General features: G+C 37.9%; 1 protein-coding gene across 4 annotated transcripts in view; it reads right to left on the bottom strand.

The window, feature by feature from the left end:
• Positions 1–6,269: 6,269 nt before the first annotated feature.
• LOC114646724 (lisH domain-containing protein ARMC9) overlaps positions 6,270–18,559 on the bottom strand; it is a 136,401-nt gene continuing 124,111 nt past the window's right edge. For 2 of the 4 annotated variants that reach the window (XM_028795043.2, XM_028795044.2), the window contains 2 exons: positions 15,699–15,877; positions 6,270–7,919 (listed from right to left, as the gene is read on the bottom strand). In XM_028795043.2, the coding sequence (XP_028650876.2) occupies positions 7,897–7,919; positions 15,699–15,877 (202 nt within the window). In that variant the 3' untranslated portion in view covers positions 6,270–7,896. Of the gene's footprint in view, positions 7,920–15,698; positions 15,878–18,107; positions 18,181–18,559 lie in introns of those variants that run through there. The other 2 variants (XM_051922226.1, XR_007934032.1) reach the window with 2 other exon arrangements.

Genomic DNA, 18,559 nt, shown 5'->3' with positions numbered 1-18,559 from the left:
CATCACAACTGAAGTGCTAGGCTGCAGCAGCGGGCAGCAGGGGTGGCCTTAGGCATGTGCAAGTGCCGCCAAATCCCAGGGGCCGCCACGCCAATATATATTGAATATAAAACAGAAAGAGAAAATAACGACACAGCTGACGGCAATGTGGCCGAAAAACATTCCGTTTCTTGTTAATTAGTACGCTGTATTTACAAATGTCGCAAGAGTCGGAGCAGTAAGCTATATGTAGTATTATAACGTTCTGCCGTAATGAAAATATCATGGGCTGCCACTTGGTTTTCAAGTTACGGACACGCGTATATAGAAGTGTGTCATGAGCACGAGGCGGCTATGCAGTGTCCGCAACGGATGTGGCCATCCGCCGTGCATAAGATACCGTATTGACATTGCCAGGCGAAGGGGCCACCGATTCTTTCTCTGCCCAGGGCCGCCACAAGCCTAGAGCCACCCCTGCTAAGGCTACATTACTGACTGGGCTGCTGAGACTGGACACTGGGCAGAACTGACCATCACGAGTTGTAATAGCCCGCATATTTTCACATTTTTTTGCTCTAGTTTCATGTAATTTTGTGCTAATATTGTAATGTACAGTTAGTGCAGACTACAGCTGAAGATCTGAAGTGGACGCGATAAGTTGGTGAGTTACTAACATATTTTTGTGATTTTGAGTTTGTATAATTAGCGTAGGTCAGGTGGCTTTTTGCATATCGGCTTATTTTACAATCTAAACTTTGAAGTAAACTTAGTAAAGTAAAATTTGATTTTTGGAGGATTTGTTTTCCAACTTGAATTACTGAGCAATGAATTCAGTGAGCATTTTCGTGATTTCAGTTCACACAAACAGGGTATTGCGCTGTTCTCTTACAACGTTGAGAATGTGCCCGAGAATATCCAAATGGAATTGATTGAAGTGCAGTCAGATTCTATTCTGAAGGCAAAATACAACGAAGTTGGTGTGCCAGGCTTGTATGCTTACCTGCCACCCTCGTATGTGCAGATCCGTAAGTTGGCATCGAGAGTACTGTCAATGTTCGGAAGCACTTACCTTTGTGAGCAATTGTTTTTGTTAATGAAAGCTACCAAAACCCCACATCGCTCAAGACTTACCGTCGAGCACCTTTCATCCCTCATAAAAGTTGCAACTGCACAAGATTTCAAGCCTGATATTGACGAACTGGTTACTAACAAGAGATGCCAAGTGTCGGGACAAAAGAAATAAATCTCACACTGTAAGGCTCCTATATAAGTAATGAATATAATGAATATCAATCATCAAGACACTATATAAAAGCGGTCGGGATTGTCTTTCCGTCCTGTGAGTGCAAAGCGTAGCGGTATTCCGCTTATCATAGACTTACTACTTGCGGCACGAAGCGACGCGATGTGAGCAGAGTTCTGGTGCTACCATCGTTCCCTTGCTTTTGTGCATGAAGAGCTGGAAAAATAGACAAAATTATGTCTTTGGAAATAATTAATGTTGATGGAGTACAAATGCCTCACCGCATAGTAAATATCAGGGGAGATGGTGCTTGCTTATTCTCATCTATAGCTTATTTAGTGCATGAAACTCCATCTTTAGCGGTACAGATTCGGGCTGACATTGTACGACATTTTTAAGTAATTGGTCAAGGTTTCAGCCATTTACAATTATGCCGTCAGGAATATCTTATACAAATGAGCTTCAGTATCTCACTGAAATGTCAAAGTCTCAAACTTATGGTACCATTTCTAAGCTAATGGCAGCGGGAGAGTTGTTCCCCTAGGAGTTTCAAGTATATTATTATGGAGTCCTACACTCCAAGTTTGGACAGGCACTCGAGGGGATAAAAAAACTTAGGTTTTCGGGAGATGTTATGAATGGGCACTTTGATGTTCTCATTCCCTACACTTACATGCCTGATGTACACATGGAGCGCACACAAATTGAGGATAAAAGTCGGTCGCCTTAAAAGGCGGGTGAGCCTAGTAATATAATAAGGACCTAGCTAAGAGGTTAAGACTAATTCTACACTGTTGTATGGAGACTGCATGGAAATAAATTGCTTTTCTTTAAAGTTTAAGTGTTACATTTTTTAAAGTTTTCAGTATTGGAAAGAAAGCTACAGTAACTTTGTATAATAGTATTTGTTACAGTATGGCCCTCTGATGCACGTATGGCAGTCGAAGCAGCCCACTAATGGTAGTGAGTTTGACATGCCTGCTCTAGATGATATGATGTCCTCAGTACATTGCACATTAGAGGAATCTACTTGATTACTCCTTAATCAACAAATGCATCACCCTCAAAGCTGCCCACCCACCACTTACTGCAGATCAGTTATAGTCACATGAAAACATCAGACTTGTAGCTAACGTTAGCCATTATTGTGTTACTATTTGCCAGGTGACACCATAGATGCATTGCCAAGTCTCTTGCTCCTCTGATGTGACACACCACTCAAGCCTGCCAAATTCAGTGTTTTTATCGTCAGGTCATGGGCCACTCACAGCTGCCAAGCCCACCTAATGTTAATTTTGTGTTCATACCCCTCCTCTGAATCGGTGTTGACTGTAGGTTGTTGTATTCACGGTCTTGTTTTTGTCAGTCAGACACAAGCAAGTAAGAATCTCATGGCATGCAGTACATATGGCAGGTAGACTTCAACTTACATGGTTCAAGCTGCTTTGCTTTGTGATGACCTGCCAATAGAGGACAAAAAGTTTCCACTTCCGCTTGACAAAAGCATGCAAATAATTACACCAGTCAACAGAGATTGTGTTTTAAAGTATTTTTTCAGAAAAATGTACTCCAATTTTTTTTTTAATCGCCCATAGTTCTGGAGTGGTCTTTTTTTAGGCTGTATATCCAACTTTAGCAAAGGAGAAGTTTCTGTTTATTCGTCCAGCTGCTATGTCCCTGTCATTACAAACGATGGCACATCAAAAAATTAGCCCAGCTTTTACTAATCCCATACCAAATGGCATATAACAGAAATATATGCACTGCATGGTACACTGCAAATGTTAACGCTGAGGTTTTGCTTGGCTAGCACAGTTAGTTTATTATATAAAACTTTATTAAGATGTATGGGTTTTATGTTTTCACTGTTTCTTGTGAACCTTTTATAACTTTTCAAGATTTACAAGCTTGGAGTTATAAAGAAAGCAGTTAAGGCAGTAAATCAAAATAGACTTGGATTCACACATTTAAGAAAGAAATTTCCTAGGATTAATGATGCCAAGATTAAAGTATTAATTTTTGTAGGACCTTAAATTAGAGAATTGTTTCAAGATAAGAACTTCGATGACCAGTTCAACGAAGATGAAAAAGCTGCTTGGAAGTCCTTTAACAGTATTTGCAGGAATTTCTTGGCCAATCATAGGGCAGACAGTTACCAAGAAATAGTAAATGATCTTTTGAAGTTATACAAAGCCATGGGATGCAACATGTCTTTAAACATTCATCTCTTGGATTCTCATGTTGACTTTTCCCTGGAAATCTAAGAGTGGTCAGCAAAGAGCATGGCGAACAATTTCGTCAGGTCATTTCTGAAATGGAAAAGCAATACCTGGACCTTCCTGCAGCTAAGAGGTGTGATGCTCCCAGCATGTACTGTACATATAGTGTGAAAATGTCTTTGTAAATTTCAATTGCGTTACTTAGAGAAAAGCCAAGCAAAATGACACCTTTTATTGGCTAACTAGAAAGATTACAATATGCAAGCTTTCGAGGCAACTCAGGCCCCTTCTTCAGGCAAGATGTAATCACATCTTGCCTGAAGAAGGGGCCTGAGTTGCCTCGCAAGCTTGCATATTGTAATCTTTCTAGTTAGCCAATAAAAGGTGTCATTTTGCTTGGCTTTTCTCTACATTCATAATGCCTAACACGGTACAACACCCTAGTACTAATTGTGTTACTTAAAATACTTGCGTGAAAGTCTGATTAGACATTTCAATTCCGCACAAAAAATGCTGTAAGATTCATCTATATTGATTTATGTGACAAAAAAAGTTCTATTACCCAGTGTAATCAGAGCCATACTAGGAATATCCCAACTGCCCATTAAGTCAAAGTCGCTTTTCTGACATCTCTGACAATACAAAGCCCCTTTATTTAGTAAAGTCACAATGTTTTCAGTCACTCTTATCAGTCCTAGGAGGGCAATCACTGATCCTCCATGTGCCCCCCCCCACCCCACTGTACCCTTGATACCTCCTTGAAAAGTTATCTTCCCACCCATGCAAAATGTGAAGCTACTGATGAGCAACCAAACTGCTGAAAATGCATGTTGTGAAATCTGGTAACTAGAGAGGACCAGGTGTGCCTTGCCTCCCTTCTTTAATAAGATTAGTTAAATAAAAAAAAATAACACAAAATAAAGGATTGCATTGTTAGCTGCAGCATATCAGCAGTCACCAGATATTTTTCTAATCAAGGATTCCAGAGGCAATGAATCCTGTGTCACTTTTCATTCAAGGCAGCCAACTGCTTAGTGCTTCTGATTCTGGCCTGATGGAGATGGCATTTGAAGGAAAAAACAGCCAAACTGCACAAGACGCCTCAGCATTAAGATAAAAAAAATCTCAATCTAAACTTCATCATCCATAATGAACGATGACAAAAATTGACTACAAAAGCTTTGATTTTACTTCTTAATTTCTCCGATTAGATTGTTTTCCTGAAAATTGTTTTTTTTTTTACTGACCGGTAACAAAGCAGCACCAATTAAATGGCAAACAAATAAATTAATAAAGTGCATTAATGCAAATATTTTGGAAGTGCATTTGGTACCCTCAAAACTTTTGTTTTCCTACCTGTCCCCTGCATCATTCAGTTTACTGTTAAAGCGTTAACAGACAAACATTGCGGCATCATTACATATTTTAAAATGTCACCTGAGGTGCGAGTGGTTTAGAAGTAAGAAATGAGAAGACACATACAAAAACCTAAACAATTCACTATTTAAACACCATCAGGTTACCATGAATGATAAAAAAAATGGTTAAAGGTGGTACAGATTAATGAGCACCCGAACAAGACATTACTTAGGGAGCTGCACAACACTGTAAGAGACCCTGTGTGGCACCAGCTGTAGCCTACTGCTGTGCAGAACAGATATAGACATTTTTTTTTTTTTACAGAACCAACAAAATCACAATGATAAAGGCAACAATTTATAAAAGCTCAATGGCCTAAGTAAATCACAAAGCCACAGTGTGAGGAGAAGCTCAGCAGCATGACTGTCCAAAATGTGCATAAGCTTGGTTCTGGGGTCTAATGGAATGATGTAGGCATTTCCTTGTATCTTTAACAGCCATGTGGACTAAGATGTTATGTGCTACTCTCCTTAGCACAAAATTACACAAAGTAACATGCATTACTCAAAACAATTAAAACGACCAGATGAAGCAAACACATACATATAAAAAAAAAACCCTCCAGAGACCTTCCTTTAAACAAGAAAGGAAGGTCACTTTTACCTTTCTTAATGTGTTCTCATGGATTCCGAAGGGAGGCTAACTACTTGCCCAACATTATCATTACTATGGAAAGGAGTCCCGTGTCCTGTGTTGCCTGGCTGAGCTACTTACAATTCAGTTGCAAATTTGGCATCAGTACAGGCGACATTACTGATAAATTTTGCTTTTACAAACACACAGATGTGCTTGCTTGCACCCTCTCTTCCACTGAGTTACACTGCATGGCATTTAGACAGACCCTCTGAACCTTACACATCTGATACTTTGGTGTCATTCACACATCTCTGAGAAATACAACTTGCTGTACTAATATATGAATCAGAAGCCTTGTGTGTTCAGTGGATCTCCATCCACCCATACCTATGCTTCATGTTCAGTCAGACTTATCTAATGTTGCTTTACTGCTAGTTTGCCACCTACTCTTGGTCAACTGGACAAATCCAATGGACCCCCTGTTCTCACTATGATTTTGGACCAAGTCTGTCAAATTCTAATATTTTTAACCTCTAGAATAAAAAAGTTTCCTTTTTGTTGAGATGTTGATTTTGTAATGTCTGGGTTAGAGAAATTTTAAAAGTACAGTATATACTATACACAAAAAACTCCGGCATGTATTATTCTGTATTTTCTTTTTTCCTTTTAGGAATGATTGTTTTTTTAGGTCACAAGTGATCACCAACTTTTACTGATAACGATTTCTCTATAAAACTACTACTATGTCATTCCTACATGTCAATAGTTACCCAACATATAACAGATTTAATTACAAAACTGTATCTTTTTAAATATTGGCATTCAACAGCAAAAACATTTTAAAGGAGATTTATTACTACACATAGAAAAATAAATTCAGTCAATGGCTATGAAAATATAGCACTGCACACAATCTAAAAACAGGATAAAAATATGTTACAGATAAACCACAATTATACAAATGTTGACGTGTCACTGTAAATGTGCTTATGAAAGAAACACAAAAGATACAGTGTGTGTAAAAAGTACCTGCTAGACAAATAAATATCCTGATTTATAAAGTAATAAACACAACTACTCAATTTAGTATGAGCAAAAAGACTAGATAAGTTCATGGACATGCATTTGAAAAACACAAAAAATAACACTCAGGGAGTGGCAAGAAGAATTTCAGGTGAGGGAACACACAAATACTTGCATGCAACAACACTGAATTGATGAGAAGAGAATAAAAGCAGGGAGCCACACATCACACTTGCAGTTATGTTAATAAAACAGAAGGAGATGTGAAGACTGTACTTGAAAACAACAACCTCATTCCTTACTAGAGGAGAGAAGAGGGAGAGACAGCAATGTGGGAGAAGGGAGTGGAAAGTGGACAGCAGACACAGTAACAATCCAAATCATAAACCTGGAATATATCAAATTTTGCTTCTTATAAAAATATAATCATTATCCCAAAATATACACAAAATACATACAATTATTTTATGTTACCTCTCACAAGATCATATTGCTTCAGTTTGAAAACATAAGGATTAAAAAAAATAATTTGATGAGCAATGATGTTTTGTTTATGAGAATAGTAATTCCTCTTCAATGTACCAACATTATTGCATTTGTAAATGATTCAAACAAACAAAGTCTTACTCCGAAAAAAAAAGGCTAGCAAGTGTGTACTTTAGAAAACTCTGTAATCTCTTCTTGAATTCAGAAACAGGCAGTTGTCTCTCTTGCCAATTATTTTTTTTGTCTTTCACAGAACTAATGCTTTTCCATAATTTATATTTAAAGAAATTGTTGATTGAATGCAGTTTACTCATAAAATATTTCAGCAGTTGGTTAAATTAATGGGCTACAACTGGCATTATGTGACAACATTTTTATTGCTGTCACACTCCATCAAATCTTTATTTACTTGATTGGGCTCCTGAATCTGAAGGACCTTCTCCAATATGCCATTTGCCCCCAGTATAAAAAGTATATATAAAACCGGACATGTTGGTGAGTGAGCGTGCAGACTTTTGCAGTATATTAAGACACACTCTCCTCAAGAGAATGCCTGAAGACTTGATGTGCAGAACTAAACAGAGGGTTACATTTAAAAACCAACTCCTTTCTAAAAGGATTGCATCCACCTCCATTGATCAAAATACAATTGAAGATCATGTTCATTCTGTATTTTCTATTCAACTATGAAAACTTACACCCAGCATGCCTTTGTTACACCTGAAGTCTGTAATTCTTATTGGATCAAAAAAAAACAACAAACAAAAACATGAAACCAGAGTATAGTGTAAAAGCTGCTCTATGCTGACATATCTAAGTCCTTTGCATTGTTCCAAATTCTCGGCTTGGTCAAAGTCTCCAGAAACTCTTACTGGTGTTACTGATGAAGTTACAGGAAACTTGAAGAATCTCAAGAGAAGTAACTGACTTGCGTATTCAAATATCTAGTTTTCACTTCCTATATGACTGGCTACCTGGAAAAGAAAGAAAAAAATAATAATGTTAAAAACAAAAAGGCAACAATAGGACAACTGGGAAATGAAAAGTATTGTATCTCAAAGACCAGAAAAACAAATGCTGATTTCATTTAGCAGTACAATATAGGCATACGTGAGCTAGAAGGCAAGGTTGTAATATGAAACTATTGGCTGCATCAATGGCACTTCCAACTAAAAACAGCAACAACTATACAGTATTGCTTCAATATTCCTTTGATTTAGGACCACCTTTGTAAATCTTAAAAACAGACTGTAAGAGCCATTTTCCTTGTTCTATAAGATTCATGAATGTTTATTAGATGACAATGCATAAACTATGGAAGGTTCCTATAACCCCCGTGAATAGAATCGTTTTGGTATGTTCTTGCCATTTCTAATAGCTTGGAGTAAACATTATTCTTCAGTTAGTTAGTATCAGCCTTGCCTTGTATAAGGTGTAGAGACATACGGTTTTTAACCGTGACCGCACGTTATCGTGCCTGGGCACTTGCCTATATGCCAACCGGCTTACGAGCCTTTAAGTAGAAAAGAACAAATTAAGAACCTTTAAGTAGGAAAGAAGAAATTAAGAACCTTTAAGTATAAAAATACTAAAGTCTTTCAAGAAAAGCTAAGGTTTATAGAAGATTCATTTTTCCCTTTTTTTTGCCTTTTATTCTACGTGTGTAACTATTTTTTCTTTTATTCTTGTTTGGATTATTCGCTTTTAACTTTCACTAAAAACCTTTAAAACGAACTCTTGGACTCTGTGAATTCTTTTGACATGCGTCTTACCCGTGCCTGATGACACCTTATATTTTTGCAGCTACACAGACTACTGCATGAATTGACTTAGTTTATCCTAATCATGCCTGAAATTGCTTTGAATAGTGAAAAGTATTTATCAAGAATAATTTTACCATTATATTTACAGCAAGGAACACTGGCCCCTGACCATACTTACAGTTTCTTTACTTTAGTATTATATTTAGGCTTATACATTTTTTTCAAATAATTTTTATATAGCAAGTTACTTTTTTTTTTTTTTAAACTTATGAAAAAAGCAAACTAGATGTGACAGGGAAGAATACACAGCAACCATGACGATCAGTCAGGAATAGTACTTCACACTATGGACCATTTCAGTCAATCTATGTTTAGGTGCACATGTCACAAGTATAACCAGCAACACACGCAGTAATTAGCTTGAGCTGCAACTTGCTATTTAACTGGAGTTGTAAAAACTGCAGCTTGTAATTCTCGATGTCCAAACTGTGCCATCTTGGAGAGTACAGCTACATGGATGGAATGTGACATTCAGCGATCCTTCAGCAAAGATAGCACTTCAATGCTAAGGTATCAATCATTAGTTATTGGTCGCTTTTCAGGCACGCTCACTCTCAGACAACCATCACTACCGGAATAGCCAAACTATCATAAACAGGAAATGCATTGGATGAGTCCCATAATACAGTGTTTCTCAACCACTGGGTCTCATAAAATCTGTGTTTTTGAAAGTTTCAACTTCCTAGCCACTAGACTCTCTTCATATTTTGGTGGTTAAAATTTTCTTGCAGTTATGGAGTTACCTACTGTTATGGTATATAAAATCTGTACATTTTGGTTTAATTTTCCATTATATTTTGGTCAAGATAAAACAACACATGAACTACATTTAAGACAAATCAAAGCAGGTTTTCTTACACCTCACTTTTAAAACAGCTGTTTCAACATTGAAAGGAAGACATGCTGGTGGCTCAATTACTTTATAACCTGGGAAAGGAAGACTGAGGTGACACCTCAGGCTATTGATATGGACATCTGGGACGATAACTTGGTTTACAGCCTGGGAAAGACGGACATGAGGCAAAATCAAAGAACTTTATTATCTGGGAAAAGATAGATTAAAAAGTTTGAGCAAAATTCATCAATCATTATTGACAGCCAACCTATCAGGTGCATTTGTTGTGAAACCATGGCATGACATTTCATAATAAATATGCCTCATTTTGAAAGCAACATCAGAAGAAGAAGAAAAGAAGAAGGAGAAGAAGAAAGTACAGAAGGAGAAGAAGAGGAACGGACAAGACAGCACTGGTTGTCAGAAAGGCATCATGAACATCGATTGCTAAATCAAACGCTTCCCTGGGACAATCATCCTTGTCATCTCTACCTTTTTTCGTAAGCTTTTTCTAAAGACTATATATTTTCAGACTTTCCTATCAGTACCTATTTTCTATTATTCTTTGTTCCAGTGGTATTATTATTATTCTTCTAATAAATACCATGCTGCTTTTAACTTTCTATGCTTTGTTTTAATGTCTAGAGTGATTGAAGTAATAAGTTAGATTTCTTTGAGCACCTAGGTACAGCCGGACTTTTGACATTATTTCTGTGCTGTGGGGTTTATTTGGCTGACAGTGAGAAGCGCCACTCAATAGTTGGAACAGTACGAAAAGAAGGTATTCTTGGCTGATAAATGGCCTGTAGTTAAGAGTGCTGAATCTTTGTATGTTTAAATTTATTCTTGTAGACCAAAATTAATATTTAGGTCTGGGATATCACTAAAACATCGTATGTTGTTCGTGCTGATAATAAGTAAGTCTCTTGAAGTGCTGAGTGACAGGCTGTGTTAATCCTAAAGCACTTGTGTGGTTTAAAGTGCTAAGGGTTAATCAGAGTGTGTGTGTGTCATTCATGGGGCACTGTTGTGGTTAGGGTCTGTGTGTATGCATATAGCTGTGTATGTGTGTGTTCATCTTAAACTGCAACAGTAGACCAACCCGATAACGAACTTGACGAGAACACTTACCCTTGAGGAAACGGGTTAAGGGCAAGTAGATGGAAATACCATGATAATACACCTACCCACTAGGGTCCTGTTGTAATAATTTCCCAATTCATCTTCATTCACTCTGGGCTCTCCTTAACCCTATGCCATGTGACACTTTTCTAATTAACAGGAAGGAAAAAAATGCTGATTTGTGAAAATGTTATTGTTTTGTCTTTAGCATGGTGTTTTTATTTTTTATTGCAGGTTTTGCATTTTGTTTTAACTATGTATGTCAGTGTAGTATGTATGGTATACGTCTAATTGAAAATGTGATTTTCTAAAAATGGGTTGTGTCAACTCAGAAATACACAATAAGAATTCACTTTACTTTTCTACAGATCTTTTCTAAAGATGTGCAACTTTTATTTTAAGGAGACATAAGCTTACCTGTGACTTTCATAACCAGCCTTATCAAACCAGGCTCATAAAAGTTAAAAGTAAAACTAAATTCATCTTAAGATACATTTCTAGAAAAATGTATGTCTCTTGTAGAAGTTACCTAAAGACAATATACTCGATGCATGCATTTTTCTCTACCTGTTTTTTCTAGTCCACCAGAAATACTTTTCATCTCACACTAACTACTTCTAATTCAGAAATCAGTAGCTACATTGGCAACACTTCTATACTTAGTTTAAGAATCAATACTTTTAAATAATGCATAAGAGACAATACAAGAAACACTGAAAAAGTGTTGAAGTGTTAAAATAATAACAAAAACATGCCATTCAAAACACACTATGTGATAATTAACTTCTTGAATGTATAGCTCAAATATAAAGTAGCTATAAATATCAAGTAGCTACCAAACAACTGTAACTTTATCTATAAGGGATTTTATAAAAACCTTCACAGCAGAATAGTTCACCTTTACCATAGATTTGGAGCAAAATGACCTAGAAAAGGAACTTGATTTCTCAGTTATAAAACACTACTTTTTGCTGCATATTTATTACACATCAGCTCTTCCTTTTCAGCATTGCCAGGAAGAAGGTTTTTGGGACAGGATGCAGCTTTCAACAAGCAGACTATAAAGCAGCACAGTGCAACATCTTTTATTCCAAAATGGATAGGAAGCAAAAGTGTGACGTTCTAGTCTGAACGGCTAGAAACTTTGGCAGCTGGATACTTATTGTTATGACACCTGCGGTTTTCAAAAGGGCTTTGCATAAATGGAAATGGGCCTGAAAGCAAGGAATTTGTTGAGAAAGGCGAGCATATACTTTAAATGTGCACAGCTCTGCTAATTCATTTTAATTAGCCAAATTTCCTTCAGGCTTACTGGACCCATGCCCTTCTTACTACAGCCCCATGGCCCTGGAAACAGTGGATGAGTGAAAATCTATCTCTGCACCAGAATGACAATCAAACTGAAGACTAACTCACAAGTCATGTAATTTTAGTTATTCATTCATGGTGTCTATAATTTTAAGAATTGCTGCCCACTAAGTTTGTTTCATGTTTTGGACAATGATCCCAAAACACAAGGAAGTAAGCAATGTTGCATTTGTTTATGAACAAAAAGGTGAACGCCCTACAAAAGTCGAAGTCAGATTGACAGTGTGTGGCAGTATTTGAAAAGTGCCATGCACACCTGTTATCTGGATAACCTGAACACAAGAAGGCAAATCTATTTGAATGAATTGGCAAAAATCACTCCACATCAGTGTGTAAAGTTGGCACTTGGAGAATCAAATAGTGGCTCTACAAAATCTTAAAATACAGGGATGAAAACACAAACAGGATATTTCTTTTTTGATTTACGATTGTTTCTAACATAAAACAAAACCACATAAAAGCATTGATTTTGAATTATCCATCCATCCTTTTTCCAACCCGCTGAATCTGAACCCAGGGTCACGGGGGTCTGCTGGAGCCAATCCCAGCCAACACAGGGCACAAGGCGGGAATCAATCCCGGGCAGGGTGCCAACCCACTGCAGGACACACACAAACGCACCCATACACCAAGCACACACTAGGGACAATTTAGAATTGCCAATCCGCCTAACCTGCATGTCTTTGGACTGTGGGAGGAAACCGGAGTGCCCGGAGGAAACCCATGCAGACACGGGGAGAATATGCAAACTCCACGCAGGGAGGACCCGGGAAGCGAACCTGGGTCTCCTAACTGCGAGGCAGCAGCGCTACTACTGCACCACCGTGCCGCCCCATTTTGAATTATAGTGCTTTGAATTTTTTAATATATAAAAAAAAACGTTCTTCAGTGTTAAAAAACTATTTTATTACAGATAGTCAATACTAAATGTCATTTATATTGTTCCGTTTGGAATGAATAACAAATTTAAATTCAAGCAATTATGTGATTTTGACTAGTATTTCCAGCTTACCCACACAATTTTTAATGGGCCATCTCAAGCATGTGCATGATGCCATACAGATATTTATTGGTCATCAACAGTTAAATAACTATATCAACAACTTAAAACTTTGCCTTTTAGTCTCGCGAGTTAGTAAGTGTCATGTGTTGTTTTCTTAGTGTCATAAAGAAAGTTCCCAAGCTCAAACCTGTGGACCCATGTGGCGGTTTTATTCCAACTAATTTCATAAATGGATCATGAGTCTTACTTTTAAATTCTTATTTTTTAGTGAAATGTACTTTTTATTAGCTGATAATTTCCAATATATTTGTAAGCCTGTCAAAACTTGAAATGCTTAGGTTTCATTTACCATTTTCTTTATTAATTCCCCCTTTATCCAAGGTTTGTTTCCTTAATTGTATCCAAACGCTGACAATATTAAAAGCTAAAAGGGGAGCAGTTACTTTAGTGTCAGAGTCATTGATCCTCTCATTTGTAAGAAACAATTCTTAGGGCTCATTTATACTTCACGCTCAGAACGCGTATGCGCCCACATCATGGCCGCCACACGTTCTGAGCGTTCATTTGATGCGTACTCTGAGCAGGTCCTCAGAAATTAACGCAACGCGTGCGCGAGTTGCAGTACCAGCAAAAAGTCGGGGGGTGCAGTGTGCTAAAAGTTGGAATGTGACGTCAGAGTCTCTGTATACTATCTACATGTGACAGAAAGCTGCTTTGCGGATCCTACGAGATCGGTGTGCGCACTTCGATATTTGATAAATGGTTCGATGTGGTGAAGCAAAATGCCGACATACAGATGTATCCATGGTGCTTTTATATTCAAGCGTCGCATATTCTCGATCGTAATGACACGATACGTTTTAAAATTCTCACATACCGTCTTCTGTGCCATCTTTTTTCCTAGGGCTTCCTCTGCTCCTGACAGCAGCGAATCGCCAGCAATAGATCGCCACACTGAGCACATTAAATGTATGATATTCCAACTCTCTGCACATTTAGAATCCTTAGATTTATACTTGATATCACTTTCATGATGAAAAGCATTAAAGTATGTATATTACATTTTACAGATAAATCGGTAATTTCGTTTAAATAATGAATACTGTTAATAATTACACACATGGGGTGACACAATGGCAGAACGTTTGCGCTGCTGTCTTACAGGGAGTCACGTCGCTGATATTCCCTGGAGTTTACACGTTTTCCTGCTGGGTTTCCTCAGTGTGCTCCAGTTTCCTTCCAAAGATATGCAGATTTGGGGATTTGGTGCCGCTAAAATGACGCTAGTGTATGTGTGTGCTTGTATTCACCTTGCGATGAGCCGAGGCATCGTCCAGGGATTGTTTCTCACTCGTGCCCAATGCTTGCTGGAATGGACACATCCCTGGATTTAATCAATAAACATCCTTTTCAGAGATATTGCGGTGTCATCGGAATTTAATGGGTGTTCTAGGCAATTCACAACACAGAGAAGCCGAACATGTTCTCACCGTGATAATATCTCACTGACACCTGGCGGATTCCTCCAGATTTACGTAAAGTATGTGCGCAAGTATAAACACTTCAACGCTTGCGTAGCAGGAGCGTCTGCTGCAGCATGCGTCGCTTGAAGTATAACTCCGGCTTTACTGAGCAGTCAAGTATTTGCTCCCTGTTAGCATTCATGGTTGCTTGCACTTGTGTCCGCTAATCATCATCATTCAGATACAATCGAAGTAGAAACCTTTACAGAAAACGATAAACTAAAAAGGAAAAAGAAACCCTTTTAACACTATGGCAAAGAATACAAATATTGAAAGTAAGAATAATATACTAATCATGACATTGGTTAAAATAAGGACCTGCAGTCATGGGAGTCTGGTATGACTGACCTCGAAAAACAATGTCTTAGTGAATCACTGTGCTCTCTATATGCACTGAACATTCACATAATGGATCTTAAATCCATAAAATATGTAGTGAAATTCATTATTTAACTCTGTATCCTCACTGAAAAATGTCTATGGGAAAGAAACAACTGCCAGCCTTTCTAGCATCAGTTTGCTCAAGCATTGCTGGTGTACTAGCACATGCTGCAGGTATCACATGTACCCAAGTATATGTTTATATAGTAAATTTGTAATAAATCATCAGCAGTGGTCTTGGAAAGATATTATCACTTGTGATTAGAGTATTTATGAAAAATTATCCCAGATACAGTGTGATACCAAATATTGATGCTTCATATTGTTAATACTACAGTATGTTTACAGTTGCTTGGTTTGTCATGAAGTAATCCACGTCAAAATGACTATGCAGTTGAGAAACCATAATATTTTGTATGACTACAAGCAAGTCACTTGTCTATGCTTCCACAAGTTAACATGTTCATTATTGTCAAGAGTGTAGATAAGATGAACACTTAGATCTGTAATAATATATCTGTAAAGCATGGGGGTTGTTTTTAATATGAAAGTCACAAACACGTTTTTTTTAAAAAAGAAAAATACTGATGCTACCACAAGTATATAAGTAACCTAATTTATATTCAATATTTGTAATGCAAATTCATTTTTTCTTCATCCAAAATAAAAAGAAACCAAGAGTGAGTCTGGCTACTTACTTTGCCTGTTTTTTCCATTTGATCCTCCTGAATTTGGTCGGTTGGTTTGCTGGGGACCAGACTGAGAGAACTGAGGGGCAATGGGTGGTGTCCTGGGCTTTCGAGGGCTTGTATTTGAAACCTCTGGGGTCCTGGGAATCTTGGGTCGACTAGTAAATGCAGGGTTGAAGATATCATAGCTAAAATACATAAATAGGAGTTATAAAAATCAGTGATGACTGGTTGTAATTATGCTGTAAATACATTCTTGAAGTGACTTGGAAATGGAAAATTAGTTCAGATGCTTCATTATAAAAGGGGGTTTTGAACTGATTCTAATTTAATTACTAGCTTATATTTGTGTAGCAGTGAGTAGACTTCACTAAGAAGTAAAAAAAATAAAAAAAAATAACAAAAAATAAAAAGTTTACATGTTTAGTTCACTACTGGACACCACTCACACATATCAATCAATATAATCAAAACACCAACGCTGGATAAATAAAAACAATCAAATTCTTTATATTTATATAGTGCGTTTCTCACTACTCAAAGTGCTTTTCATAGTGTGGGGAGACACATCAACCACCACTAATGTGGAGCATCCAACTGGATAGATGATGCAATGGCAGCCATTTTTGCTCCACTTTGCTCATCAAACAATAGCTATTAGCTGGTGAAGTGGTGAGACAAATAACCAATTAGAGGCAGGGGATGGCTGACTAGGCCATGGAGGGAAATTTAGCCTGGACATCTCTTTACGAAGGATGCCCAAGGATCATTTATGACCACGGAAATTCCGGACCTCAGGTTTAAGTTTCATCCAAAGGATGGTGCCATTTTTACACCACTTTCCCAGTCACTGCACTGGGGCATTGGGATCCACATTCAAACCACAGCGTTAGCAGCCCCTGCTGGTCACACCAACACCTCTTCCAGCAGCAACCTAAGCTTTTCTTATATGGTCTCCCATCCAAGTACTGTCTCTGCCCAAACATGCTTCGCTTCAGGTGGAAGACCTCTTATTAAGTGCATGCAGGATGCTTAAATGCTAATATGTTTAAGCTTAAAGGAATACGCTATCCAAAAATAATATATTTTAGTATGTTACTTAGCCTACCTCATGTAGTTTGTTCTGATGGCCAAGAAAAAATTCAACGGATTAACCATTTTCAGTAATGGGTGAATGAATTTTAGTATTTTGAGTTTTTTGTCTTTAGAGACAGCCACTGAAGTGGATTATGGAAAATGCACCTAAAATGACTGATCATTATGGTTCACACATCAGGGTTTCGTGTTCCTGCACATGACGGCATTCAAATTGATTGTTTTACTTGTTCTTATTTCATCTCATTTACAACTCAAAAACCAATATGAATGGTAAGGTTGTCAAATGCTTTCCTTATTAAGCAGATAATGGTCCTGAATGGGCAAGGGACTAGGCAAATGAGGACACATGCAACTGGATTTAGGTGTGCAAAAAAAGTGCTAAGTTCAGTCACAAAAAAGTCACTGTGTTACGCTGCAAATACAAAATTTATAATAGTTAACTAAATGCTTTCATTAAAATCAAAATACATCAGAAGTGATTACATTCACATTAAAAATCCACAGGAGAAATTTCTAAACAGTTCTTCCCAGAGCTGCAACTATTCCATGGATGAGGCCTAGTTGTACCATAACCACTCACCCAACAAAATCTACTTGTGACTCAGAAGCTTGCCTCATCCACTCCTTCATCACACTGACTTTACCGTCTTTTGTACACAAGTCCATGGTCTCCCCTCTGGCTTCCTCATGACTTCCCTGCACTATCGGCAGCCTAGGCATCGCCATCATAACCGGACTCCTGAGTAGTCACACATCACCACCTCCAAGGCTTGTACTCACGCCAGATGCTGTAATCTCTTGTTCCTGCCACAGCAGACCAGAAATGAGGTTGCTCTCCCAGAAGGCCCATCCATCTCCTTATGTTACCCATCTCTCCTCATACTTGCTTCCACCCCGATCTCTCTTCCTTCTCTTGCTGTTCCTCGATCATTTGCAGCTGCTTCTTTCTCCAGTCACTGACTCTCTCTCAAGAACACCCTTGCTATACTCAGGTGCACCTTTTTAAAACTCAGCAAAGCCATAGTTATTGCCTGATCAAGCTTATTACATGTAATGTGTCATCACTTCTTATAAAAAAAAAAGGCGATGGAAAAAGAAAAGAGGATGCAACATTGACAAGCTTCTGTTCCAAGACCTCTGCTTCCCCCAGGAAAGGAAGTTCAGTATCAGATGCTCCTTCAGTGTAATAGGAACCACAGCATAGAGAGGTTGTGTACATTGCAACAGGTACAAATGTCGTAAATGTAGGAAGGACGGTCTCTGGGTGTGTGGGAACTGTTAACATTTGAATTTGATGATTGTATATCGCGCAGAACTGACCTCTCGGTACTATTCTGTCCTCTGCATCTCCAGGAGTAGAAAAGAAACACCACCATGCACCAACATGTGGAGACTGGGCAAGAGTGGGGTTTTGGGAGGGGGGGAAGAAAAAAAACAAACAAACAAACAAAAAAAAAACGCTGTCACTGACTACAACCACATGAAGGTATGAGAATGAATATAATGTTGAACTATACAGGTCATAAAATTAATTATTCCAAATGTCATATATACCTATGTCTCTCTTTTTTGTCAGTGCAGCTTTGACATGATTGGCCAGAAGGTGCATACTAATTCAGAGAGAGCAGGAACACTCAAGAATAAAACTGAATAAAAAAAAATTCACATCCACAATCATTCTCAGTCACGCACACCATTCACATCCACAGTTTTCCCAGTCCCAGTCTCATTCATGCATGAGATTTGACACTGTTTTCAAATAAAGAGGTGGT

The sequence above is a fragment of the Erpetoichthys calabaricus genome, chromosome 2 (genome assembly GCF_900747795.2).
Source record: "Erpetoichthys calabaricus chromosome 2, fErpCal1.3, whole genome shotgun sequence".
Taxonomy (NCBI): domain Eukaryota; kingdom Metazoa; phylum Chordata; class Cladistia; order Polypteriformes; family Polypteridae; genus Erpetoichthys; species Erpetoichthys calabaricus.
Note: the sequence above shows the minus strand (reverse complement) of the source record. Positions and strands in the feature narration are given on the sequence as shown.